The following is a 25,643-nucleotide window of genomic DNA, read 5'->3' as shown; positions in this document are numbered from 1 at the left end:
AAGATCCCTGTGATAAGCTCATGTTGCATAGAAGCTTCCAGCTACAGGCGGGAGCTGAAATAGCGCCCTATTTCTAATGCAAGCGCTGTGATTACCAATCGACTTTGGAATTCGCTTCGTACCGAGAGTAAAACTTGCTTCTTAGATCTTTTTGATGCATCCGGGGCTCCATGTGTTGTCCCTCCCATCGGTTCGGTTAGGTAGAGTAGAGTAAGCTGTACCAATCAACGCACAGCCAGCCTGCTACAGCTTGATGACTGCGACAATTTCTCAATGCACTATCTCAAACATACGATTTATCTTTAACAAACACGTGGCCATACTTCTAACCGATCAAATCACAGTCACAGGACCGGCAGAGCTCTCGTGGAATCAGTTATCGCGATTAGCAACTTTTGAATGTCCCCAGTAAGAAAATGCCATGCACTCTGTCATCGCCGGTATATTCAGAATTTCAAGGCGGTAACGAGGCGCCCGGAAGTGAAACGCCACAAACTCATGGAGATAGCTCATCCCCGCGGCTAGGAGTCTCTTGTCATTATCTTTAGACAAAATGGTGACAGGCTTCTGATACACGTCCTGTAATCTTTCAGCCGTTTCTCTTAGAACATCCAGCAGTGAAATCGAATGGCACCTGGCATAGATATGTGTGGAGATTTTGCGCTCACGAACCAGCTCTTCCTTATAGAATGCGATTAGATCATTCGCCTAGTCCGTGTACTGAGCCAAGTAGGGGATCGCGGGCAGGTAGCTCTCCAAATATCGCCTCTCGGGGAGCTGCTCCTCTGGGAACATAAATTGGGCGCAGCATACGCTGTCTCCTGTTTTGCTCCAGAGATATTCCGCTGTTTCGGGAGCCCAGAACTTCCCCAGATTATTTGACCCAGAATGACCTGAGTTCTGGGATCGTGTCGCCGGCAAGGTCGTCCACAATAGTCACTAGTGCTGTGTACAAAGCTATCGCTTCCTGGATTTTCATCAGCGTATGTGATTACGCTACAAAGCCAATGGAAACCGCGGTCTCGATAATCGTTTGCACATGGGTGGCAGATCAGCTGGAACCCAATAGCAAGGAACTGGGACTCAATAGTATCTTTCAGGCAACATTGGCGAGATGTACCCGGCGCCGATAGGATATTTCTTTAGGAAAGCCATTTAACCTCGTAATCCTTTTTGTATACGTTTCTATCAGCGCAGAGACTCATAATGAAAGGAAAGAGTTAATGTGGTTCCGAATATCTGGATGTATACTCCCAGAGAGTGTGTCACGTGAAAGGATGTAGATAGCTAGACCCCTTTCGTAGTTCCAATGGAACAACGATCATCTGCTCCCATCACCTTGACCCATCATAGAGTCTCAACGTCTCGCCCGGATAAGGCCTTGACAGAGTGGACCATCCTTTTATATTCGACGAAGACGGCATTTTCAGGACGTTTAAGGTGCCAAATGGCCTTTCCCAATGGTTTCTGTCATATAGCCCGATCCAATTGCGACAATTACACGAAGTATCCATACCGACGAGGAGATATCTAGTATCTCATGGACTCCCACCGAAGAACCGTACTGATGACCCCCAAAACGGGATAGTGCATGCCCAGGATATACCGGAACACGGTCAAACATAATCCCGCCGATCGCCAAAAACCGGGGCACATCACATGACCTTGCGGCGAGACAGCCCCAACCCACCCGAAAGGGTTTAGCTTCGCTGAGGAAAGCACACAACGCGATTTTGCAACCCTAAACCATTTCGTTCGCTCGCCAGTTCAAACCTCCCGCGACGACGACGACGACAACCCGCCAGCCCAAACACCGTCAACATCCCCGGTTCTCCTCACCTCCGATAAATTCAAGATGACTCACGAGTCTGTTTGGTACAGCCGTCCTCGCAAGTACGGATTCCCTTTACCTTTATCCCCGGTGGATATATCGGCTTTGAGTTGAAGATGCTAACGATCGAGATAGGTACGGCAAGGGCTCCCGCAGCTGGTATGACGATTCCTCTCTCTTCTCCCCCGGATGAAAGCGCTCGATTCGACATGATTGTGGCTTTTACTTTTTTTTTTTCCCTCTCGACTGGAATTTCGTGATGTGATGTGAGGTGATATTGACTTGTTCGTCCGATATAGCCGTGTCTGCTCCCACCGCGCCGGTCTGATCCGCAAGTACGGGGTATGGATATCCTCCTAGCGAGTCTTTGGAAAATGCGATTGCTCCGGTTGGGAACCGTATAACTGATGGAGGGGTCTTTCTACAGATGAACATCTGCCGTCAGTGCTTCCGCGAGAAGTCCCAGGACATTGGTTTCTACAAGGTGGGTTTACTTGCACGATTGTCGCGGATTGCCCATGGCCCGCCCCGGCCCTACACTGCGCCGACGGATACCGCTCGCTCGCTCCGCCTGGGAGGACATGGGTAGGCCGCGCCGAGGAAGACGATAGCTGACCATGGCTGTTCGCGTTATCTAGTTCCGCTAAATTAATCCCTCTCGATTCCATTTCCTGTTCACGATGATTCGTTACGTGCTCGGCGCTCGGTACCAAACGCCCTCTGGAGGAAAACCCGATGATTGATTTGCTTGTGTTTCCCGCACCGGGGGGTTCAATAAAAGGTGTTGGAGGATTATGGAAAAAGGAGGAATTTGAAGAGGATGGGGAACGTGATGCTCGGATCCCGGTGTTGACAATACTCGCAAGGTGTCATGTCGAAACCTTTTTCTTTATCTCCTTCCAATTCACAACCTGGATTGAAATGAAGACATCTTAAGACCTTTCTTGTCCCTTCCCCGCGCTTGCATCTGCGGCGTGCGCATACGGCTCCGAGGTTGGCTGCGTCAGAGGGTATTCGGGCACTGGAGCTGCGAGAGTCGGGAATTGTTGCATGGCGGCTGGAAGTGCTCATGCCATTGCTCTTGATCTCGGAGGCCGTGGGTTGTCGCCTTGGTGCCAGAACGTAATTGACTACTAGGATGGTGGTATCTACCTATGGACAGTAAATCGCACTAGACGTAGATCAACGACTCAAAGCACCCAAGGTTATATGTATATGTCTAAACCAGACAAATATAGCAACACATCCGTCTCTATGGATAGGTGCCATTGAAGTGACTCCAAGGCCCCAAGCGGAAAGCAAAGCAAAGCGAAGACTCCTGGTCGCTCATGATGCGATGAAAGCAAAACACAAGTAGTGATACGCCGTAACCCACCCATTTTCCACCAGCAGACTGGCTACTTAGGAGCGCCGGCCAAGGATCGGAGGTTATAAAATAGCAAATAGGCATCCGCGTTAAGCACTTCAGACTCTGTCACCGCTGTGACTTGGTCATCATTGAAGAGCACCCACTACGATATGTTAGTCTTGACTGGACTCGTTCAACACATCCACAATAAACCAACCTGGTCGCCTTGTCGGCAGTATACATAATAATGACCCGCATCCAGCTTCCCCTTGTGCACTACAGCGGACGACAGGTCATATATGTACCGGGATTTGTCGACGTTAGAGTGCGGATTCGTGGTGTATGGAAGCATGTTGATGGATAAGGGGAAGTCGATCCTGCCTTCCAGCTTCTCAGAGACCGAGAAGGTATGTTCGTAGCGCTAAGACAGGCATCAGCACGCAACTCGCCAACGCGAGAGCACAGGACCTACCTTTAACTGCATACAAAGAATTGCCGGCAATTTCTTGATTCGCAGCTGTTTGGTTGCCTTCTGCGGCGTTCCGCCACATCCACTGCAATTGTAGACACCCGCCATGAGCTTCTCCGAAGACGTGAAACTATCGAGGCATCCGCTCAGTGTGGGTGGCGCTGATGGTCCGCCGCCGCCCATTGCGCGCTTCTTCGCCTGCACCTGCACGTCTAGACTCAAGTCAATCATCGGATCGTCTGTGCGGGTGACGTTGCCGCATTTATCGCAGGTAACGCTGCTCCTTAATTTGCCATAGAACGTCTTGTGGAAGAAGCAAGGACAGCTCTTGTCGTGACTCTCTTCATGCTCATCGGTGCTCGCATGGAGCTTGTCAACAAGGAACTGGTAGTACTCATGGGCATCTTGCTGTTGGTACCCCGCCAATGTCTGAATCAAGTTAGGGACAATACGCAACAACTTCTTGCACACGGTCACCTACCGGGCTTGCACGCCAAGAGGCCAGGAGAAGGCTGAGAGCGGCAAAGCCTTCTGCCTTGTCGCTACTATTGAAGTCAGCGAAGGCTTCCGACATGGCGCAGCCTATGCAATCTGGCACGGTGCAATCGTGCTGCTGGTGACCATTTCCCAGGAAATATGTGTTGAGAATGGGGTCATGGAGGAGCGTCTGAAGGATGACGTTTAGGTAGCAGGTTTGGCCAAGATTGAACAATCCGCGGACGCCTTGTTTTGCACAGGCACGTTTGTTGGCATTGCTCCGGATATATAGCTCGTCGTGCGAGCTCTCGCTGAACCGACGCTTTCGGGCAACTGCAATGGGTTAGGCTGCTCGCCGAGCGACGTTAAGGGGGACTATCAGACCTTTCAGTGCACTTTCCGATGTCGACGAGCGCACTCTTTCTAGACCGTGGTCGTAAACAAAGTCCGCACACCCCTGGCAAAAAAGCGTTCGGCTTCTTGATTCCATGACTGGGACGATTAGGATAGAGCCTGGTATGCCCGGAACTCATTCGACTTACAAAACTGGTGTCCGGTCTTGTCTGTATGGGCTTTGCGGTCGCGATTCAAGAACGACTCCAAGCAAGTCAAGCACGCATACTTGGGCTTGAGGATATCCGCAATTCGAAACCCCGCATTCTGTTTGGAGAGGGCCTCTGCGGACCTGGGGTTCGGGGCCAGCGAATTGTGTGCCTTAATGAAGGAGGTCTTGAACTGGTCCGCGGCGCCTCCCCCGTTTCTCAGCTGAATAGCAAGATGTTCTTATTGCAATCAGTCTCCAGAAGGATGAGCATGGTGAAGATGTCATGATGGCCACCTACCACAACCAAACTCGGCTTCGGAAAGAAGCGACACTGACGCTACGCTGGCCATGTCGAGGATAGACGCAAAGGGCAGGGACTAGCCGAGAAAGGAATGAAGCCCTCCGTCAGGCCGGAAGGACAATCAGACCGCGTGGTTCACTGGGTTGAAGAAGGGAGCAGGTCGATCAGATATACTGTCATGGACGCCCGGAATGGCTCAGTTGCGCATTGTGTGGATTGGAGGCCAGCCTCTCAATTGACAAGGAGTGGAATAACCAGCTGCGAAGGGCACGACCAGTACCGATCAAGCGGGTGATACCAGCCTTCGACCGCGGTGGGACAGCAGTGATGGAAGAAATGCGGGAGCTCCAGCGTCCTCCGCGGTTGTCCTTGGTGTTCCCACAGTCGGACCGGTCCCGAGCACGCTCTCTGCCTTTGCGATCAGGAACCAACGAGAAGCCAGCGACGGCGGGATGACACCGTACCCAATAAAGAATGAACAACGGTGCTGGGGAGGGGTAGAATAATCTGAACAGTCGGAATCTACCGAGCCAGTCCTGCGTGGGTGACGTTCGGTGGAGGTGGACGACGGCGTGGCCTGACAGATCTTTCTTCCGCAAGGGCGACTGCGGCTCCGCGGCGATAAGAAATCGGGACGGTATTTGATCCGAGCGGCCCTGGCAGGAGAGGAACCACGCCGTACGCTCCCAACCACGTGGTTAGAGTCGATCAGGGTGATTGATTGTACTATTTGTTCTCATGACGAGAGATGGTTTTTATGTTCTATTTACAGGACTGGAGCACGCTACGTATCGCCTATGCGTGTCTTTGCAGTTTGGAGTATAGACCAGGGAGATCCATATCCATATCGCACGGAATTAATTGTCTGACTACGATGCTGATTTGATTTCCCGTCAAGGATGACTGGTGTGAGTTCTTGACCGCTCAAAGCCCACCCCTGGACCGGCGTACGGGTGACCACCTCGTAGACCATCAGAACGAGACAGTTGAAGCGTACCCCGAATAAGGGAAATTCGGGTTTGATTGATTGTTGTAACTATCGGTATCTATGTATGATCCGTGTCAGTTCCGTTTCATACCTCTCGGTATGGTAGGCAACACCGTCCCAGACGGTGCCCAGGGCTGATTTGGATCCGCACTTCTGTAGCACGAGTCCGTATTCACAGCTTAATGCGAAGCATTCATCGCCGGTGTCCGAGGCGTCATATGTACGCGACAGACGTCACCAAGGTTGCGATATCGTCTGTCATGATATCAATCCACTCGCCAGGCTTCTATAGAACCACCACCATTCACCGCACGCCTCTACCTCTAGGAAGGGCGCTCGGACGCGCGCGATTCGTTCCTCGTGTTGTGTAACGTCCACGAGTCGTGCCGCGTGTGCTTCCAGTTCCTCTTGTCCCACGCGACGAGACAGATGGTTTGGACGTCGGTTTCGACGAAATGGTACTCGGGGGATGTTCGACGAAGGAGGTATCAGTCGTCCTATGGCAAGTCCCGTTAGCGCAAGCGAGGAAATTCCGATGATGCTAAGCTCACAAGAAGGTCATGTCGCCATCATTAGCAGATTCGAGTTGTTCGGCCTCGGCTTCTACGAAACGTTAGCGGTTCCACTGGTGATCTGTCATGCACGGGATCCGGAATATCACACCTTTTTGCGCCTCAGCTTGTTTCGCTCGGCGGAAAGATTCGGGGATAGGGGCCTATATGGAAGGATGATGAGCACGCGTCGGGTGGGGGGTTACCCACGGGGATCGCGAATTACCTCCGGAAAATCCACACAGAAAGCGTTCATGTTCAATCCATAGAGGAAACTGGCAAAACTCTCGCTGAAGCGCGTCAGACTCTCATGCATCAACTGGAGGTGCATGAAATTAGCCTCCAAGTCGGCCATGGAGTCGGCGAGTTCCGCGAATTGAGGCTCTAGCGCGTTGATGGCGGGCTGGGTATAACCGGCATTACTGATATTTCCCCCGTATCCATGTGCCTCCCGGAAGGACGACCGAGAACTGGGTCTGAGAGGGGTCGTGGGCCGGGAAGAAGGTCGGGGACGCGATGACGATCGGGGACGCGAGACAGGATCCATGATGGTGGGAGGGAAACCCAGGGAAATCCGAGGTCAAGGAGAGAGCAAAGAGAGGGTGTGGAAGAAGAATGGAGAGGGAGGGCGTCCCAGGACCACGCGAAGATGGACAAAGTAGGTAAGGAGTGCGAGATGAGACAGTCCGCGGGGGAGGATTTGTTATTGGGAGGCGCTCCTTTGCTTGAGGTTTGTTGATCCCCCGCTTTTGGTAGGCGAGCCTGAGGCGACGAGTGGCCATCCCCGTGACCCTCCGATTCCATTTGGCGAACAACCACCGACTATCCCCATCCTCTTCCACTGGTTCACGGCGCACTCCTTCGCCTCTCGCCTCTCCGAATTTTCGCTTTTGTGGGTATCAATTTTCCCCGCAAACCCCAGTTGAATCTTTTTCGGGGAAGAGATCTTCATTCTTCCCCCCATTTCTTTAGTCCCGTCTCGTCTATCTGTGGCGCTCGGAGACCCCAGCAATAAGAATCCACGAAGGGGCATGCCAATTCCACCCTCCTAGCCTTCTTTCCCACCCCTACCTCTTCTCCTTTCCGCCTTTCTGTCATTCGCTTGGTGCATTGGCATTGCACATGCATGCTTGCTCGTTCCTCCCCCGCCGTCTCTGTCTTTCCTCGGCCGATCTTCTATACCAATCAGCTTCGTCTAGATTGATCCATCCCACTAGGGCTCGGATCCTCCCACCGTTGTGTCAGCGTGCAGGCACTTTAACTTTGTCTTATCCACCGCTGCGGCCACTCTCCACTTCCCCATTATCGTCACTCAAGGAACCGAGGAAGGCTTCATCCTTCTGGACGATCACGTTCACTCTCCTGCTCATCGGTAGTGGGACTTGGCTCCAGGATAAATACCGGAAGTCCGGGATCGATCCCCAGCTCGATTCGTTTCCTCCATCTTCCCCACAAGAAGACGACCACTCTCTGTTTCTCGGCGTCATCGATACCCTCAAGACCATGCCTGTCGAAGCCGCTCCCGGAACTGTGGGCAACCTGACGCCCGATCAGGAGGCTAAGCTGCAAGAATTCTGGATCCTGTTGTTCAAAGTATGCGGCATTAAGCTCGACGGCCTGGAGGCCAACGGCGATGCCGCCGCCGCCCCCGCCGCGCCTCCCTCCCCAGTCGAGGAGAAGAAGAAACAACCCAAGCGCCGGTTCACCCTCTGGGGCAGAAGCAATGACGAAGAGACGGACGATTCCGCCAGCGTCAAGTCCGCCAACGGCGTCTCCTCCAGCATCGCTTCCCTCAGCATCACCGACGGCGACGACAAGTTCGGACAGACCAAGGACTTCCAGAAGGCGCTGGTCGACATGAAACCCGAAGAAATCCGGACTACCTTCTGGAACATGGTGAAGCAGGATAACCCGGATGCGCTGCTGCTGCGTTTCCTGCGGGCGCGCAAGTGGGACGTCAAGAAGGCATTGATCATGCTGATTTCTACCATCCGCTGGCGGTTGCTAGAAGTGAACATCGATGATGATATCATGCGGAACGGCGAACATTTGGCCGTCAAGCAATCCAAAAGTTCCGACCCCAAGGAGAAGAAGAAGGGCGAGGACTTCATGCGGCAGATGCGCATGGGCAAGAGCTTCCTCCATGGTGTCGACAAGCAAGGCCGTCCCATCTGCGTTATTCGCGTGCGCTTGCACCGCGCTGCCGATCAGAGCACCGAGGCCTTGGATCGGTTCACTGTGTACACCATCGAGTCTGCTCGGATGATGCTGGCACCTCCTGTTGAAACTGCCGTATGTGTATGCGTTCGAGCTGAGAGAAGGATCGGCTAACGTAACTCAGTGCATTATCTTTGACATGACCGACTTTGCTCTTGCGAACATGGTATGCACCTCGTCCGACACATCGAACGATATTGTCTAACCAGGTGTAGGATTACCACCCCGTCAAGTTCATGATCAAGTGCTTCGAAGCCAACTACCCCGAGTGTCTCGGAGTGGTGCTGATCCATAAGGCGCCTTGGATTTTCTCCAGTTAGTTTTCTTACCCTGTCCTCTGAGACGACCTCTGACCACGTGATAGGCATTTGGAACATCATCAAGGGCTGGCTGGACCCCGTCGTTGCGTCAAAGATCCACTTTACCAAGAACTATGAGGAGCTCCAGGAGTTCATCCCCAAGAATCAAATTATGAAGGAGCTCGAGGGCGAAGAGAACTGGGAATACAAATACGTTGAGATCCAGCCTGACGAGAACAAGGCCATCGAGGACTCCACCAAGCGCGATGAACTTGTGGCGGAGAGACAGAAGCTCGCCCATGAAATGCAGGACGCCACTCTCGATTGGCTCAAGGCCGCCTCGAAGAAGGACGAGGAAGCCGTGAAGTCCTCCTCGGAGAAGAGAAGCGAGCTTATCGAGAAGCTGCGGGTCCAATACTGGGAGACTGACCCCTACGTCCGTGGCCGCTCCCTGTACGATCGACTGAATGTGATCCAGGGTGGCGGCAAAATTGAGTTCTACCCCAAGGACGCCATGGAGACCGGCAACGCTGCCGCGAATGGTGCAGAGGGCAAGAACGGCGCTGCCAAGGCGGAGTGAATGGGATGTTATACCAATTTTTTAGATTGCGTTCTGTGCTTTTCTTTTCTTGATGGCAATTGGTTTATAGAGTTGGCATGCTTATCGGTGTCATTGTGTATATATACGTTGTATCGAACATGATTGAGTCATTGGATAGTTGATAGATGCTAAGATATGATTCTACTGGTCTGCGATGCTTCCTTCAATAGGGTAGGGTGAAGCTACAAGAAATGAGCTGGTAGTCAGATATATGCTTTTATTTCGTATGGCTAGCATACTTCAAGCCAGGTTCCAGATCGACCGTTCCTGCACTTTACATCTTAGCCTTGAGTTCCTCGTGCAGGGCTTTGAGCTTGTCCATGTCCGTCTCCTGGGCGGGCCATCCAATCTTGAGGCCTTCAGCCTCGTTAGGCTTGGGGATCTGTAGGTAGTCAGCATTGGTTCCAGTGTTGGGATCGAGGGTTGGGGTTCAAAGGGAGAAATACCATGTGGAAATGGACCTGTTCAGCGTCAGCAAAGACAGTGAGAGCATGGGGAGATGACATCGACTTACATGGTCAACGACCTGGTGAGCGATGCTGCCGTTGTTCTGCAGGACGTTGAAGTCGCCAGCACCAGTGACCTGGGCGATCTTCTTTGCGACAGGCTGTTGGGAACCATCCGTCAGCTACTGTTCCTCCAAGGTCCCGGGGACAGGCTCCTCTCTGCAGTCCCGTCCGCAAGGTCCTCATCGGGATGCGAGGAAGTATTAAAGCCCGGACCCTGCGTGCTCCGACACAGTGGGCTTCGCTTATCCTGCGTCTCAGGGCAACGTACCAGAACTTCGGTGAGGTGGTCGTCCGGGATGTCAACCAACTTGGCACCGTGGAACTTCGGGATCACGAGCTGTTGCCGTCGAGAAACGAACGTCATTAGTTTGGTGCAATCGAAAATAGTGGAAATGCATATGTCAAGAGCGACATCGGATGATTTGAGTCGTCTCGGTCGACACAGAGCTAGGTGACTGGCGGGGAACGAGACTCTGCGGGTGCGGGGAGACTCACCGCGTGGCCACGGCTCAGAGGCTGGATGTCGAGGAAAGCGAGAACCTTGTCGCTCTCGAAGAGCTTGAAGCAGGGGATATCACCTGGAGGGTTCCTAGGTTAGCACTGCAGCTGGCGGGATGGAATGTCGGTAGCTCCGTAGCCCAACAAACAAGGGTACAAGCGGGGGAACTCCTACCCTTGATGATCTTGCAGAAGATGCACGCGGCGGAAGAGGACATTTTGGGAAGAATCAATTAGGCGATAGGGGCAGTGGGGGGGCTATTGTGTAGACCAGGTGGAAGAACAAGGATGAGTGCACCGCAAGGTAGTTTGTTTGTTGGTGAGAATGCGGGGTGGAAGGCGAAGGCGGAACGAGTCGGGGAAAGCGCATTGCAAGCTACGTACGTACCTACCTCTCTTATCCGCTTCCTCCCATCACTGTTTTCCACCCTTTGCCAATAACAACCAGACGTATAGATGACTCCTACGGCTTTTAGTCGGTCAAACTAGAAATATAGTCAGCCATGGAGTGACAGATTTTTCACCATTCCAAGGCTTGTCGTTTCTCGCTAGACTTGGTCTTTACGAGGGCGACGCCTCGTATAGATATACTAGTATATCTATCGTTTGTTAGCATATTGCTACTTCGGCGTATAGATAACCAGACAAAATATCGTCAAAATTGTGATATTTGGACCAAGGCAGCCTTTCGTAATATCACGGAATCGTGCCCTCCCACCCTTCAAGAATGTTGCGAATCTCAGGCCTCACATCTATACTGGGTGGCCGAATGGCGCATAGCTATATCGTGATGATTGACATGCCAAATCTTTCATACTCCGTGTTCTAGTCTTATGCTTGCCTAGTGGACTTGTAAGCAGTGGCTGAAGACTTAGAAGCCCATCACGAAAGTAAGCCGAGACATGGTGTCCTGCATCAACTCCTCAATGCCTGCGTGGTATTAGAAGAGTATGGAGGTCAATTGGCAGGTTACATTTCGAAAGGAACACTATTTCCAGAGTTATCTGCATTCGCCAAATTTCAGCCATGATTTGTGATTCGCCGTATAAACTGACCAGCATTTCTCATGGGACAAAGAGCAACAGCAGCCCCTCTAGACTTGACGCGGAGGACATTGCACCTCAAATCGCTCCCATATTGCTAGGATCGTGGGAACTAGAAATAAGATGTTCGCTAGTCGCCAATATGACATATCTATCAAGGGCAGGACTGACGAAATGACGGTTTCGCCCACACAAGTGAGGGAGGGTAAAAATTATATCCAGATAATTAATATCAGGTCGAGGCCCCGGCTGTAGAGGTTTGACTTGTAATTGCATCTGATAGGGACGCGTATTGTGCTAGTCAAGTGTCGCTCCATCCTTTTCCAATTAAACATCTGCCAACAACGCCAAGGGACCATCATTTCCCGGCTGCAGGGTCTCCATGTAGCTGGATATCTTCAGCAACCCTGCATCCTCCAAACGTGTATATGGAAAAACCTATGGATCCACTAGTAGTGACATTCCCACCACTAGTGGGAGTCCACTCAGTAGCGGCCATATGATGCTGGAGTAGAAACTTGTGGGCCGTCAGATTACTATCAACCCGCTACTAAAAAGAGCCTTGGATCTTAGTAGTACGGTGTAGCACTACCTAATGGCTAGGGCTTGTTTCCCCGTGGTATATACTTACGGAGTTAGTGACGCCAGCCCTGAACAGGAAACAATCTTATCGCTACCTTCTTGCGCAGAGGACACTGTGGATCAAGGACCTGAGTTTCGAAACATTCTTCGTCGTAGGTAGGGTGATAGCAGATATGACTATGAGAGTCACAAGGTTAGACTACAGGTTCTCATTACGGCTGATTCAGGGGTATATATATCTACCTAGGTAGATTATAACTGAGAATTAGTAATACTATGAATACTAGGGGGTGGAAGTCGGAAGACGAACGAGTCTGGAAAAATAAATGCGGGTGCAGCAGGGGAATCGAACCCTGGTCGGTAGGCAAGGAAAAGGGGGTTATAGGTTCTATTAGGGTTAGTCCTCCGAGGAGTGGGACAAGCTAGTTCAGAACCCATTTCTTGCCTTTTACCAGAGATGGCCGTGGCTTGCCCAGAATACTCCTCTCCTCAATCTTTGGACCTTTCCATCGACACAGTGGTCGATTTTATTGTTTTCTTTTTGCCGATGTAATTATCGATCACCACTCGCGTGTTATTTTCTTGCTTTTCTTGCCCTTCCAGAGCCCATAAAGAAGGTGTGCAAGAGCCTGGTGCGTGGCTGTGGCAGTAGCAGTCCGTATGCATAAGTCCTTGCCATAACACGCGTGGACAATGGATGATAAAGCGACATCGGGTGCGGACAATAGTCCGTGGTCTTCGATATCACCCCTCACGCCGTATAGAGTGGTTATTGATCACGGTGTACTCCATATATAGGAGATAGACAATCCCTGGGTGAACCAGGTCTCATCGGAGTACTCTTCAGTCAGAGGAAACACCTGCACCGTCATCCGAAGAGAATCGAGCATCCGGTGCACCGGCCTTGAGCTGTATACCACCACCATCACGCAGAAGTTGGAGAAGAAGACCTACTCCAACTACTACGGCCCTCTACAAATGATCGCCCGTTTAATTCGATGTTAGCACCGAATACACCCCAAAAGGTGCCCCCACTACTCCACCCCGGTATCTTATCACTCTCGTCTCCGCAGTCTGCCATATCTCCTCCCACCGGTCTCCAATGCTCCGGAGTTCTTGAACCAGCTTATAAACCCCTCTCTTCTCGTGTTGTCGTCAAGATGGCTTCCGCAATTTATTCCAGATTCACAGCTACTCCAACCGCGAGACTTCCCCTTAGGACACCCGGACTGTCAGCCATACGATCAGCTCGCATACAACCGTTTCGCAGCTTCTCCATATCTGCACACCAAGCCATGCGGACGACGGAACTCTCCGATACCCAGGTCTCGGCTCTGAAAGCCAACAAAGATCGTTTGGCCAAAGATCTCCATGAGAGTTGTCAATGGGGATATGGTATTCGCTGGGGAGAGTGAGTCTTCCTACATTCCAACTATTCATACTGCACTGCACATAAGGCCTCGATCAGAGAACTTTGCTGACTGGTTGCTAGGGGTTCGACAGATACCGGCATGCAACGCCTTGCCCTATCAGAGGAGGACAAGAGAGTGCGCGATTGGTTCATTGAAACCACCAAGGCGTTGAAATGCAACATCACCATTGACCAGATGGGCAATATCTTTGCTGTTCGACCCGGACGACGAAAGGATGTCCCGCCCACGTTCATTGGCAGCCATCTGGACACGCAGCCAACCGGCGGCCGTTATGACGGCATCCTCGGAGTTCTCTCCGGCATCGAGGCCTTGAAGGTCATCGACGAGATGGGCATTGAAACCGAGGGGGGAGTTGGAGTGGTGAACTGGACGAAGTAAGATCATCCCCTTAGCTGCATACTGCGTCTTTCTCACATGTCGACCCCAAAAGCGAGGAGGGCGCCCGTTTCCCCATCAGCATGGTCTCCTCCGGCGTTTGGGCAGAGTGTATCCCGCTGGAGAAAGCTCACGACCTTAAGGAGGTCCCGACGGTTGCGTCCCTTCCCACAGCATCCTCCGCCCCCGAGTCCATGAAATCCGCCCTTGAGAAGATCGGCTATCTCGGTCCCACCCAGTGCTCCTACAAGCAAACGCCGATGGCAGCGCACTTCGAGTTACACATCGAACAGGGCCCCCATCTGGTCTCCGCAGGCCAGCGAGTCGGCGTCGTCACTGCCGTCCAGGCCTACCGCTGGTATCGTCTCAACATCATCGGCAGGGATACCCACACTGGTACCACGGCTTTCCAGCACCGTGCTGATGCCCTGTACGCGTTCGCGCGCATGATGGTGCGGGCGCGAGAAGTCGCCGCTTCCCACGGCTGCCTGGCCAGCGTTGGTATCGTCGAGGCGAAGCCGGGTAGCGTGAACACTGTGCCCGGCCTGGTTAGCTTCTCGCTCGACATCCGGGGTCCAGAAACCGAATTGGTTGGCGTTGTGGAGGCTGAGCTGAGGAAGGACTTCGACGCAATCGCGGCCGAGGAGGGCAAGGGCATTGGCAAGCCGTGTCGTGTGGAGTGGATTCTGGACTTCGATTCACCGGCGGTGAAGTTCCACCCCGACTGTATCGACTGCGTACAACAGTCCGCCGAGGCGGTTGTCTCAGACTCCCCTAACCCGAAATCCCTGGTGCGTACGATCATGAGTGGCGCCGGTCATGATAGCGTCTTCACTTCAAAGCGAGTCCCTACTAGCATGATCTTTGTGCCTTGCAAGGACGGACTGAGCCACCACCCTGAGGAATACTGTACCGCAGAGGACTGTGCCACGGGGACTTCCGTTATTCTTCAAGCAGTGATTCGCTATGACCGGAAGCGCTTCACCGCTTAATGCCGAAGGTTGTGTCAAGAATACCCCGATGTGTATATAGCAGCTGAACCCCCCACGAAAGTCTACGAGCAATGCACCAAACAGTTTTGTTTGCTGATGTGACCCACCTCTTGTATTGTAGTCTAGCGTTCTCTCGTTGCAACAAGATGTCGCCATAGGCTGGGCTACTATGCGCCAGTATGTTGCCATGATAGACCATCCGGAGCGCGGGCTACAAGCTGAAGTAGAGGAGCAAAATGGTTCATCAAATCATGTCATTGATCCTAACTATTTCATGACGAGACAGCGGCAATGCACAATTTTTTTTTTAATGATGTGCAAGACGCGGCAATTTCTGACACTCTTTCAAGCGCCTACTCAAGCCGCGCTTGCAGCATCCATCCAAGCCCTTGGAAGACCGAACGATACCTCTTAAGCAGAGGGAGCGCCACGGCCACGGCCGAAGCCACCACGGAAGCTGGGGGCGAACTCGCCGGGGGCACCACCCTCCTTCTCCTGGTCGCGGCGACGGTATCCGCCCTCACGGGGAGCACGGGGACGACGCTCACGCTCCTCACCGCCCATCATGCCACGAGGGGGAGCGTGGGAACGCTGCTGCTTGATGTGGGTGGCGGGGACAACCTCAGCGGGGAGGTGGAGCCACTCGCGGAGGTAGTCAAGACCCTATGGCGGTGACGGTTAGGCACAGTGTCGCGGATTGCGATTGTCAGGGACGACGATTGGACCTACCTCGGGGGTGAGGGTGTAGTAGTAGTACTGCCACGAGAACTGGGTCTTGATGTAGCCGCGAGAGTTAAGGGACTGGCAGGCCTTGATCACGTAGAGGTTCTTGGTGTCAATGTCGCCATGCTTGGGAAGGTTGAAGTCCTTCTTAGCCACGAGGACACCCTCTGTATTCCAGCGGATGTCAGCAAGAGTTCATTCCATCGGTGTCGTGTATTCGTTTGGCAGGTCAGGGGAGCGAAGCGGATAGGGACGTTGTGTGCACATACCGCGGAAGAGGTACTCGTGGATCTTCTTGCGGTCTTCCTTGGGGATCAACCTACACAGGAGGTTAGTGTCTGTCTGTGAAGAGAAGCATAGACAACAAATGAATTGAAATTGTAACTTACATTGCTGCGAGTTCCTGGCGCTCGTCGGGGAATCGCTCTAACAATGCGCGAAACAAGTGGTTTAAATGATGGATGGAATCAAGTGGAGCGACGGCGCTTTGGTGAAAAGTGCGGTTCCTCTTTGGGAAACGCGAGCTAGGGCTTGCCCTAATCTTACGTCTGTCACGTGTAGACATGTGACACAGCAGCGGCTGACCGCCTACCCTTACGTCAGGTTTCTTCCTCAGACTGAACATTTAGTCAGCGCCACCTTATCGCAAACTCTCCACATCTCTAATCCCATCAGTTACCTTCGACTCCCCTCCACTCGCTCTTCCGTCAACGACGACACGATCTCCTTGATCAACACCAAGATAGTCCCCAGTCTCCATAATATCCGACACAAACTACCAGAAGATCCGATCACCCACCGCCCGACCAACATGGCGGCCGAGAACGTCAACATCCTCCTCTCGTCCTTTCCAGGACTCTCACTACCCTCCACACTTTCTTTCTCCCTCCCATCCACCTCGACCATCTCTGAACTCACAGAGAAAATCTCCTCCTATGTCCCGACCTCCGTCCCTCTCCAGTCCCTCGTCTTAACGACAACCAGCAACAAACAACTCCTCCCCTCCACCCGCCCGCTCTACGAACTCCTTGCCCCTAATGGCGAAACACCGACATCGAATCTTCTCCCACTCCGACTATCAGTGCCCCTATGCGGAGGTAAGGGTGGTTTTGGGTCCCAGCTGCGCGCGGCCGGAGGGCGCATGTCGAGCAAGCGCAAGCGCAACCAAGGCGACGATAACGGGTCCAGTCGCAATCTCGATGGTCGACGACTTCGCACCGTCAACGAGGCCAAGGCCCTTGCCGAGTATCTGGCCGTGAAGCCAGAAATGGATCAGAAGGAGAGAGAGGAGCGCCGGCGCAGATGGCAGGCGGTAGTGGAGTCGGCAGAGCGACGCCAGGAGGAGCTAAAGAACGGCGGCGGAAAGCAGAAGATCGATGGTCAGTGGATGGAGGATAAAGAGGAGATGAACGAGAAGGCGCGGGAGGCGGTTTTGCTGGCTATGAAAGAGGGCGCCTGGACAGACAACCTGCGTGATACGATTCTGGGTGGATCGAGCACGAGCGCCAGCGAGGGCAGCAGTGGTCGGGAGTCTTCAGCTAGCTCTGAGGATGTCAGCGAAGATGATCAGGACATGGACGATGCCCCGGGGCCATCGGGGCGGAATGGCAATTCTGCAGCTCCGAGGAAATACATTGGGTTCGACGAGGATGATGAATTCATGAGTGATTCTGAAGAGGAGGATGAGCAGGCTGATGATTCCAAGGGCAAAGGAAAAGCGAAGGCCTGATTAAGGCTATGTTTGTCTGCTGGTTTTTTTTGTTCTGGTTCTTCTGCGGTGTCCTAAGTTCTCCGGTCATGGAGCAACAGTTTCAGCCCTTTACGAATGTACTGTACTGCATATGATAGTGTCATTTATTAAATTATCAGAGAACACACCATTGTACCATCTATAATTCATTTGGCTGTGCTTGTGGTTCATATTCGCCACAGGAACTTTTTACGGCATTCCGAACGGACCACGGGTGCTATCGCCGCTATCTCTATGTGCAGCTTCTTGGTCTCCAACTACCACTGCTCACTTGCTTCCTGGGCCGCCAATATACACACCATCATGTTGCCATTTCTGGGGCGCATGATTCCAAAGGTCACGAGATGCAGAACCTATCCTCTCCAGCCATGTCAGCGTCGCCTCTCTCGGCAATTCTCGTCTTGCAGTGCGTTTTCGCGACTGTCGCTCCCAACCACTCACGGCTCATTGAAAACACAACAACAGCGCCATAGCCTCTCTACAACCGCCCCACCGCACATAAAACCATCAGATTTGGTCGAAAGCGCGCTCCCTGTTTGTTGTCCCGGATGCGGCGCATACGCGCAGACTGTCGAGCCCAACGAACCCGGATACTACAGCAAGACTCGGAAACACACGCGAAAGGCCCTGTCAGAAACAAAGCAAGTCGCCGGAAACTCGGGTTTGGATGGCGAGCCAGATCTGGAAACAAAGGGGAAAGAGGCTGCGGAGACGATCCAGCGGGTGATTAAGGAATCTGAAGATTCGACTGCTCCGAAACCTCGTCGTACGTGGTGCCGTCCTTTCTTCTCGGGCGAAAATATACTAACACTAAGACTTTCTTCCAGATGGTGCCGGCCTGGAGAATGCCGCAGCAACTGCTAGTCAGTATCTTGAAAAATCTCGAACCCCCGTGCCAGTTTGCGACAGATGCCACGACCTTATTCACCATAACCGCGCGGTTCCTGCTGTTTCGCCATCGATCTATTCCATCCGGGAATACCTTGACGAATCCCCATACAAGCATAATCGGATTTATCACCTAGTGGATGCGGCGGATTTCCCCATGTCTCTGGTCGATAATATCTACGAGGCTCTCTCCATCCAAGAGCAGCGCTCGCGGAACCGGCGTGCGTCAACGGAGAAGTACAGAGGAGGAAGGAAGCTGCCGACCATTACGTTTGTGATTACACGCTCCGATCTGCTCGCGCCTACCAAAGAACAGGTCGACTCGAAAATGGATTACGTGCGCTCGATTCTACGCGAAAAGCTGGCCCACTCGGACGAGCACTTCCGCCTGGGCAACGTGCATATGATCAGCGCTCACCGAGGCTGGTGGACGAAGAAAGTCAAAGAGGAAATCAGGGATCATGGCGGTGGCGTCTGGGTTGTTGGAAAAGCCAATGTTGGAAAAAGCAGCTTCATTGAGGCTTGCTTTCCTAAGGACTCTAAGAACCTGGAGAAGATTGCGGAGCTAGTTGAAAGACGAGAGGAAGAGTCCATGACTCCGCAAAACCCTGCTTTGGACCTCAATTCTGACAGTCTCCTTCCCCCTGCTCCTCGAGAAGACCTCTACCCGGTTCTCCCCGTTGTGTCGTCCTTGCCGGGTACCACGGTATCTCCGATTCGTATCCCCTTTGGCCGCAACAAAGGCGAAATGATTGATCTACCGGGACTGGACCGAGGCGAGCTAGGGGATTACGTCCGTGATGAGCACAAGCGCGACACGGTCATGACGAAGCGTAAGAAACCCGAGCGGTATACGATCAAGCCAGGCCAATCATTACTTTTGGGGGGAGGTCTTGTGCGAATCACACCCACCCACCCGGATGCCGTCGTGACAGCTGCTTGTTTCCTCCCGATTGAAGCGCATATCACAAAGACGGAGAAGGCAATCGAAATGCAGACTCAAAAACGAGCCTATCCCGGAGAGAACATCGCGAAGGACGGTACCGGGGAAGTGATCATGTCGGCAGGAACCTTTGACTTCAAATGGGATGTCACTTCTTCCCATCTCCCCCGGTCAATTGCAAAAGCAGTCGAAGACCGCGGTGTGAAGCCTCCCCCCTTGCCGTACCGAGTGATGTCTACAGACCTCCTGATCGAGGGCTGCGGATGGGTTGAGCTCACCGCGCAGATCCGAGCCAAGTCCACCAACCCTGCAGACGGCGAGTCTCCAAGGTCCATCCCGCAAATCGAGGTTTTCAGCCCAAACGGCCAGCACATCGCAGCACGACGTCCCATTGAATGCTGGAATTTTATTGCCAACAAGATGGCCACTGACCAGCGCAAAAAGGGGCGCCGAGGACGGCAGAATATTGGCCAGAAAAAACGAGTTCGAAACAGCCAGGTGGGCTGAGATATATGCATACATGTTTGATACTTGATTCTGCACATATTAGCATTGCATAGCGATCGGTGTTTGTATAGAAGGGCACATCAATGTATATTATTCCACTCTTGAATATCAGCAGCTCCCGTGCGGGCAACTCCACTACCGAGGTCCTCAACACTTGACAAACATCCATATCAACAAATCACCTCAAATTCTCTCAGACAGAACGTCATACCCGCCAACACAGTGGCCTTGAACCTTGTATAACTACCTGTTGGTTCATCTAGTTTCTACCATCCTTTAACGACTCACTCAAGATGCTCTCCTCTCGCGGTAAGCAAAATGCAGAGACATTCAACATCCCTTGGCGATACGCACACCCGCATACGTACGACAAGGAGACAAACCCAAAAGGCGTTATCTCCTTCGGCCTCGCAGAGCATGTATGTGCTCGCACCCTATCTTAGATGGCACTGGCTAAAGACGGAGATAGTCCCCTCTCCGGAGCGACATAGCGGAATATATAACCAACAAGGTGATGCTTCCCCCCAAATAAAAGAGCCTCAGCTAAACTATAATCAGGTCGTCTTCACAGAAGACTCTGTCGGATACAAATCCGCCTCGCCAGCAGCAGCCCGCCTCCCCAGGGCGGCAGTATCCCATCTGAACCAGCTTCTTCAGCCCATCACACCAATCGACCCTGCGGAATTGGTCGTAGCTAGCGGTGTCACTGCTATCGGCAGCATGCTGGCTATTTCACTAGCGGAGCCGTCGGACGGAATCCTTGTTAGCAGACCTGTCTATGGACGGTTTGAACTAGACTACGGCATCGAAGCCGGCGTGCAGATGGTGTACGCCGACACGGATATCGAAGAAGTGTTCTCCCCAGCTGTCGTGGATAAGTATGAAGTCGCCCTTGAAGATGCCACAGCGCGAGGCGTCACTGTTCGCGCTGTGATGGTCGTCAATCCCCATAACCCTGTTGGTATGTATATTTTTGCGGTTCTAGCTGAGATACATGTAACAGCATTGGTTCTCATACAGACTAGGTCGATGCTATCCAGTTGAAACCCTGCGAGCAATCTTGGAATTCTGCAATAAGCACCGGTTGCATTTCATCAGTGATGAGATCTATGCATCCTGTGTCTTTGACTCGGGCGACGCCAGCGCTCATCCTTTCACTTCCATCCTGAGTTTGAGCACTCCTGACCTAATCGACCCGAACCTCGTACACGTCCTGTACGGTCTGAGCAAGGTCTGATATCCCCGCCTATGCATCCGCATTAAAACTAGCTGATAATGAACAGGATTTTGCTAGTGGAGGCCTTCGTGTCGGGTTTTTGATCACCAAGAATGCAGCACTGCGTCAATCGTGCAAATCAATCCTGTTAGATTCCATTGGGCATTGACCTGCTTCTCGCAGCTAACATGAACACAGGAGATTGCACAATACCTGCGAACTTGCCGTGACCGCTACAGCGGCGATATTCGAAGACAGTGAATTCGTTTCCCAGTTCACAGCGAAGTCGCAACAGCATCTAGCCAAAACATACCGGATCATCACTTCGAAGCTCGATAAAGAAGGCATCGATTATATCCGCGGAGGGTGAGTGCCCTCTCCATAGAGCTACAGGAGTCTGTTTTTGATAAAACGTCAGGAACGCAGGGTTCTTCGTTTACGTGGACCTGTCACCGTATCTTCCGGCGGGCTCACAGACCGCCCAGGAGAAGGAGTTCGCGTTAGCACAGTCTCTCCTTGATGCGGGAGTTTTCTTGCACCCGGGTGAGGAACATTCCAAAAGTCCTGGGTGGTTCAGGATGGTGTTTTCACAGGACCAGGATGTCTTGGAAGAGGGACTCAGAAGGTAAGACCGCTTTCAGTGATTAGACAGTACTGATGAATTTCTCGTATAGGATGTTGAACGTTCTAAGAACTCTGGTTTGAACCTGGATCTCTTGTGACTCTATTTATACTCGCTTTCTATAGAACTGAAGACGCATAATAGAAACTCCTGAACATAAAATCATTGCGCTATGTATTTTTATGGCTCTTTTAACATATACTAACTCTAAAGTCTCTAGACAAGATATATCGTTGTCTTCAACATTTACTCGGCAATGTTGGCAAAGTGGAAGGCAGGCTGGCCAGGAACGGCGTTCTCAGCCGTAAGGCCCTCCCTCTTCTCACCAGAACCGATCACCTCACCAGTCTTGCCACCCTCATCAACAGCAACGATCTCGATCTCCCGGCAGCCGGTGGTGCGCTTAAGACCGCCAATCATCTCCTTAAGGACATCGAACTCGTTGAAGGCGAGCTTGCGGTCAAATACATCCTCCGGAGCCTCCTTACCGATGAGACGCTTCTTGAGAGTCTGGACGAAAGGCATAGCCTTCTTCATCTCGCCGAGCTTGCCAACCTTGGCATTCAGCTCCTTGTCGTTGAACGAGATGTTCAGGGCGTCGAAGGACTCCCGGACCAGATCGATGTACTTCTCCTGCCAAGCGGGGAACTTCTTCGCGGCAAAGATAGTGAGCTTCTTAGGCTTGCGGGGATCGAAGGTAGAGGCCTTGCCCTTGGCAAGCTTCTTGACGAACGCGGCCTCAGCAGAGGTGATGTTGGAGGTCACGCTACGGACGTAGATGTTGGCAGCGGAGAGCTCAGCGGAGGGCTCCGGAACTTCGGGGAAATGAGCACGGTGGATAGACTCGGGCTGCAGAGAAGCATTAGCTACGACGATTGTTTCGTAATACTGAGGGGTTACTGACCTTCTTAAGCACCTCAAGCCAGATGTATTCAGACCAGTGGGGGGCGATGACAGCCATGAGAAGAGCCTGCAGCTCGACATAGCGAAGGATCACATCCCGGTGAAGACCCAAGCCAGCAGCCGTCGCAGCCTCACGGTATTGGTCACGAGCGCTAGTCATATCATACAGAGCGGACTTCAGGGCGAGCTTGAAGTTGGTGCTAGATATTTATTAGTTAACGTGTAGACGCGCAAGAAAAGACGAGTACTTACTCCTTGTAGTGCTTGACAGCCTCGCGAGTGACAGTGTTCATCTCGTTATCAAATAGCTTATCCCAGAAAGTATCAGCAGGGCCAGTGCGCAGAGTCTGGTCCTTGGTGGTTTCCTCAATCCACTCCTTGAGAGTGTGGAGACGCAGAATGTTGCTGTTCGCGACAGTCTCCTCGAAGTTAGCATCTTCGATACCATCACCAGCATCGGCAAAGGCGATACGAGTAGCGTCGGCGCCAAACTTGTCAACCGAATCCCTCAAAGTGAGGAAGTTACCCGTACTCTTGCTCATCTTGTCACCGTTGAGAAGCAAGTGGCCGTTGGCACGAACGCCACGAGGCCAGTACTCCGGAGGGAAGAGGGCCACGTGAATGTAGAGGAAGAAGGTCAAGTGGTTCTGGATGAGATCCTTTCCAGAGACTCTGACATCCAGAGGGTACCAGTACTCGAATTCTCTCCGCAACTTCTCCAGAGAGTCCTTGCTGATTCCACTCTTGGAAATGAGCTCATCGCTAATCTCGCGTCTCGTGAAGACATAGTCCCACACCTCATCGATCATCTGCTCGGCCTTGATGTTGAGGGGCCCCGTAGTGTTACCGTAACGGTCGCCGTGAAGGAAGTGTGCGATCGTGTAGTAGGCCATGTAGACGGTACTGTCACTCAAACTCTCAACAAGGAACTGAGGATCCCAAGGGAGCTTGGAGCCAAGACCGTAGGTTCTAGCGCAAGCCCAACGGTTGAGCCAGCTCAGGTTCTTCTCGAAACCGTTCTTGGTCTCGTTCGTGTAGGTGTTGAGGGTGTTCACAACATGGTTCAGGGTGTCTTGCTGCCACTTGGCGTCGTTCTCTCCGTAGTTCAAGAACCATTGACCAAGGTAGGCGACGACACAGTCGTCTCCACTTCTGCTGACAACCTTGCCCATAGGATCGGCAAAGGCGAAGGCATCACCGCTTTCGTAAAGGGCCTTGCGAATCTTGTCCTTAGCAGCGCTCACGGGCTCACCCTTGAATTCGCCAACGAGCATAGTACCCTTGTAGAAAGCTTCACCGTAAGCAAGTTCCTTAGCCTGGGCCAGTTGGTTGGCATCCTTGGGGGAGTTGATCTTGAGCTTCTTGACAAGATTGGGCGCAGTGAGGTTTCCGTATGTCGGAGTTTCAATGAGAGGGAAAATCTCAAGCTCAGCCCACTCCTTCTTGATACCATAGTAATCAGCCTTCTTGGCAAGATCAGCCAAGGTAGCGTAATCGTCCGGGCTGTCCGACGGCACGGAGGTAACGACACCAGTACCCTTGCTGGCAGAAACAGAATCCATAGGCAGGATACGAACACCTTCAGTGTGGAAGGAGAGGGGAGCATTGACAAGGGTTCCGACGTACGCGGATCCAGGGGCCTCAACGACGAGGGGGAGCTGATCCTGAGACTTGGGGAAATGCTCGGTATCGTTCTTGAAGAAGATCCCCTGGAAGGCCATGTTCCAAGCGGCTCTCTTGGTACAAACGTAGTATTCCTTCTCGTTGACCTTGTAGAGACCGTACTGGATCTTAGGGCCAAGGAAACAGCAGGTCTGACCATACATGGTCTCCGGGCGCAGAGTAGCGGGGACAAAGTACACGCTAGCGTCATCCTCGATCTTGCCCTTGACCAATTCACCAATCTCGGGGGCCCATTCCTTAACCTTCAACTTCATGGCAGTATATTCCTGAGGCCCAATACCTTCACCCTCAGTCCGGTCGTGGTCCATGCAAGGCTGTCCGTCCTTGGGAGAGTAAATGGTATAGCGGTTGCCGTACTGGATCTTGCCCAGCTCATGCAGGCGGTTCATTTGCCAGCGCACGAAGGCATCGTAGTACGGGTTGGCATCGGTGGTGACGAATTGACGACGCCAGTCAATCCTGGCACCCAGGCTGTCGAGATCACGGATCGCAAGGGGAGGGAAATGGTGGAGCCAGTGGTTGGCATCGGCGAACTTGTGAATCTCTTCAAGGGGGATACCAATGGCCAACATGATCTGGAACTGGTACTTCATCTTGACAGTCTTAGAGGCGGCCTTGCTCTTCTTTCCAGAAAACTTTTCCTGCTGCTCGTTCTTGACTTCTTGCGTAGGAGCAGCGGGTGCCTTCTCTTCCACCTCGTCCTCGTCCTTGTAACCCTCGAAATTCTGACCGAACTTCTTGACCTCGTCGGAGAGCTTATCGGCGCACGCCTTGATAGGCATACCAGTGCAATGGAAACCAAGGGGGAATAGGGCGCGCTTGCCCTCCATGTTAGCGACACCGGCCATGAACTCGACCTTGCTAGCGGTAAAACTGTGACCAGCGTGCAGAGTACCGTTCATGTACGGATAGGCCATGGTCCCGAAGAACTTGGGGTACTTCTCACGGAGTTCGGCGGCGGACATAGAGCCAACAGGGACCTCCGTGGTGGAGGGAGCGTCGACCTCGAACACCTTGTCGGCCTTCCATTTCGCCTGATATTTCTTCTCAATGGCAATCAAAGTATCTCTTTTCTCGGTCTATGGTGGGAAGGAACTGTTAGCTGGGGTCGAACGAACTAGAGCCAAAGTGTGGAGGGGCCGGAGGAGGGGTTCACGATAGTACATTTTCGAGCTTGAGGGTGTTCTTGGCGCTGTTGCTCGGATCGAGCGCAGCTGCAGAGGCAGCAGCGGCTGTCATGGCTCTCGTTATATGGTCTTCTGCGTTGCAAACCAAAAGACGTCGAGCCCAGAAGGCGGAGGAGAAATTCGATCTGTATCAATCTTTATGAGTCAAAAGTCTTCTCTTTCG

At 52.6% G+C, this 25,643-nt stretch overlaps 10 protein-coding genes across 10 annotated transcripts; 5 read left to right on the top strand and 5 right to left on the bottom strand.

The window, feature by feature from the left end:
* Window positions 1-3,228: 3,228 nt before the first annotated feature.
* BDV59DRAFT_193535 (putative ubiquitin C-terminal hydrolase Ubp8) lies at window positions 3,229-5,019 on the bottom strand (the record flags this gene model as incomplete). The annotated part of the gene is made up of 7 exons (XM_073692245.1): window positions 3,229-3,342; window positions 3,397-3,600; window positions 3,652-4,077; window positions 4,130-4,458; window positions 4,510-4,617; window positions 4,668-4,907; window positions 4,968-5,019. 7 exons carry the CDS (start codon window positions 5,017-5,019, stop codon window positions 3,229-3,231), a joined length of 1,473 nt encoding a protein of 490 aa, XP_073547423.1.
* A 917-nt stretch (window positions 5,020-5,936) lies between these two features.
* Window positions 5,937-7,327, bottom strand: BDV59DRAFT_38125 (DASH complex subunit DAM1). The gene is made up of 4 exons (XM_073696298.1): window positions 6,736-7,327; window positions 6,622-6,673; window positions 6,510-6,561; window positions 5,937-6,455 (listed from the first exon to the last, which is right to left on the bottom strand). Exons 1-4 carry the CDS (start codon window positions 7,054-7,056, stop codon window positions 6,263-6,265), a joined length of 618 nt encoding a protein of 205 aa, XP_073547422.1. The 5' UTR covers window positions 7,057-7,327; the 3' UTR covers window positions 5,937-6,262.
* Window positions 7,328-7,472: 145 nt separating this feature from the next.
* Window positions 7,473-9,800, top strand: BDV59DRAFT_38029 (CRAL-TRIO domain-containing protein). Its single transcript, XM_073696297.1, has 4 exons — window positions 7,473-8,801; window positions 8,851-8,892; window positions 8,942-9,041; window positions 9,091-9,800. The coding sequence occupies exons 1-4, from the start codon at window positions 7,632-7,634 to the stop codon at window positions 9,603-9,605; spliced, it is 1,827 nt and encodes a 608-aa protein (XP_073547421.1). The 5' UTR covers window positions 7,473-7,631; the 3' UTR covers window positions 9,606-9,800.
* Window positions 9,801-9,900: 100 nt separating this feature from the next.
* BDV59DRAFT_202404 (HIT family protein) lies at window positions 9,901-10,851 on the bottom strand (the record flags this gene model as incomplete). The annotated part of the gene is made up of 6 exons (XM_073694027.1): window positions 9,901-10,008; window positions 10,073-10,087; window positions 10,141-10,233; window positions 10,404-10,472; window positions 10,631-10,713; window positions 10,809-10,851. The coding sequence occupies 6 exons, from the start codon at window positions 10,849-10,851 to the stop codon at window positions 9,901-9,903; spliced, it is 411 nt and encodes a 136-aa protein (XP_073547420.1).
* A 2,567-nt stretch (window positions 10,852-13,418) lies between these two features.
* Window positions 13,419-15,058, top strand: BDV59DRAFT_193533 (M20 family metallo-hydrolase; the record flags this gene model as incomplete). The annotated part of the gene is made up of 3 exons (XM_073692244.1): window positions 13,419-13,669; window positions 13,751-14,065; window positions 14,122-15,058. The coding sequence occupies 3 exons, from the start codon at window positions 13,419-13,421 to the stop codon at window positions 15,056-15,058; spliced, it is 1,503 nt and encodes a 500-aa protein (XP_073547419.1).
* Window positions 15,059-15,469: 411 nt separating this feature from the next.
* On the bottom strand, window positions 15,470-16,346 carry BDV59DRAFT_202402 (40S ribosomal protein eS10; the record flags this gene model as incomplete). Its single annotated transcript, XM_073694026.1, has 4 exons — window positions 15,470-15,721; window positions 15,788-15,948; window positions 16,051-16,100; window positions 16,171-16,346. 4 exons carry the CDS (start codon window positions 16,344-16,346, stop codon window positions 15,470-15,472), a joined length of 639 nt encoding a protein of 212 aa, XP_073547418.1.
* An 81-nt stretch (window positions 16,347-16,427) lies between these two features.
* BDV59DRAFT_179396 (telomere maintenance SDE2 family protein) lies at window positions 16,428-17,659 on the top strand. Its single transcript, XM_073689907.1, has one exon. It carries the CDS (start codon window positions 16,593-16,595, stop codon window positions 17,508-17,510), a length of 918 nt encoding a protein of 305 aa, XP_073547417.1. The 5' UTR covers window positions 16,428-16,592; the 3' UTR covers window positions 17,511-17,659.
* A 142-nt stretch (window positions 17,660-17,801) lies between these two features.
* On the top strand, window positions 17,802-20,010 carry BDV59DRAFT_37979 (uncharacterized protein). The gene is made up of 2 exons (XM_073696296.1): window positions 17,802-18,297; window positions 18,359-20,010. Exons 1-2 carry the CDS (start codon window positions 17,835-17,837, stop codon window positions 19,867-19,869), a joined length of 1,974 nt encoding a protein of 657 aa, XP_073547416.1. The 5' UTR covers window positions 17,802-17,834; the 3' UTR covers window positions 19,870-20,010.
* A 70-nt stretch (window positions 20,011-20,080) lies between these two features.
* On the top strand, window positions 20,081-21,872 carry BDV59DRAFT_37968 (aspartate aminotransferase). Its single transcript, XM_073696295.1, has 8 exons — window positions 20,081-20,288; window positions 20,339-20,380; window positions 20,428-20,830; window positions 20,895-21,100; window positions 21,153-21,232; window positions 21,284-21,451; window positions 21,504-21,710; window positions 21,760-21,872. Exons 1-8 carry the CDS (start codon window positions 20,163-20,165, stop codon window positions 21,788-21,790), a joined length of 1,263 nt encoding a protein of 420 aa, XP_073547415.1. The 5' UTR covers window positions 20,081-20,162; the 3' UTR covers window positions 21,791-21,872.
* An 81-nt stretch (window positions 21,873-21,953) lies between these two features.
* Window positions 21,954-25,532, bottom strand: BDV59DRAFT_193530 (leucine--tRNA ligase CDC60; the record flags this gene model as incomplete). The annotated part of the gene is made up of 4 exons (XM_073692243.1): window positions 21,954-22,556; window positions 22,612-22,810; window positions 22,863-25,372; window positions 25,458-25,532. 4 exons carry the CDS (start codon window positions 25,530-25,532, stop codon window positions 21,954-21,956), a joined length of 3,387 nt encoding a protein of 1,128 aa, XP_073547414.1.
* Between the last annotated feature and the right edge of the window lie 111 nt (window positions 25,533-25,643).

Source organism: Aspergillus ambiguus (genome assembly GCF_047715705.1).
Source record: "Aspergillus ambiguus strain CBS 117.58 unplaced genomic scaffold BDV59scaffold_18, whole genome shotgun sequence".
In the NCBI taxonomy this organism is placed as follows: Eukaryota; Fungi; Ascomycota; class Eurotiomycetes; order Eurotiales; family Aspergillaceae; genus Aspergillus; species Aspergillus ambiguus.
Note: the sequence above shows the minus strand (reverse complement) of the source record. Positions and strands in the feature narration are given on the sequence as shown.

Coding starts and splice junctions, on each gene's coding strand:
- BDV59DRAFT_179396 (XM_073689907.1), top strand. CDS start 16,593: ATGGCGGCCGAGAACGTCAACATCCTCCTCTCGTCCTTTCCAGGACTC.
- BDV59DRAFT_37968 (XM_073696295.1), top strand. CDS start 20,163: ATGCTCTCCTCTCGCGGTAAGCAAAATGCAGAGACATTCAACATCCCT. Junction 21,101..21,152: donor TCCTGTACGGTCTGAGCAAG/GTCTGATATCCC, acceptor GATAATGAACAG/GATTTTGCTAGTGGAGGCCT. Junction 21,233..21,283: donor CAATCGTGCAAATCAATCCT/GTTAGATTCCAT, acceptor ACATGAACACAG/GAGATTGCACAATACCTGCG.
- BDV59DRAFT_38125 (XM_073696298.1), bottom strand. CDS start 7,056: ATGGATCCTGTCTCGCGTCCCCGATCGTCATCGCGTCCCCGACCTTCT. Junction 6,674..6,735: donor TCTGTGTGGATTTTCCGGAG/GTAATTCGCGAT, acceptor CCTTCCATATAG/GCCCCTATCCCCGAATCTTT. Junction 6,562..6,621: donor ACAAGCTGAGGCGCAAAAAG/GTGTGATATTCC, acceptor AACGTTTCGTAG/AAGCCGAGGCCGAACAACTC.
- BDV59DRAFT_38029 (XM_073696297.1), top strand. CDS start 7,632: ATGCATGCTTGCTCGTTCCTCCCCCGCCGTCTCTGTCTTTCCTCGGCC. Junction 8,802..8,850: donor CACCTCCTGTTGAAACTGCC/GTATGTGTATGC, acceptor AACGTAACTCAG/TGCATTATCTTTGACATGAC. Junction 9,042..9,090: donor GGCGCCTTGGATTTTCTCCA/GTTAGTTTTCTT, acceptor ACCACGTGATAG/GCATTTGGAACATCATCAAG.
- BDV59DRAFT_37979 (XM_073696296.1), top strand. CDS start 17,835: ATGTTGCCATTTCTGGGGCGCATGATTCCAAAGGTCACGAGATGCAGA. Junction 18,298..18,358: donor GACTGCTCCGAAACCTCGTC/GTACGTGGTGCC, acceptor ACTTTCTTCCAG/ATGGTGCCGGCCTGGAGAAT.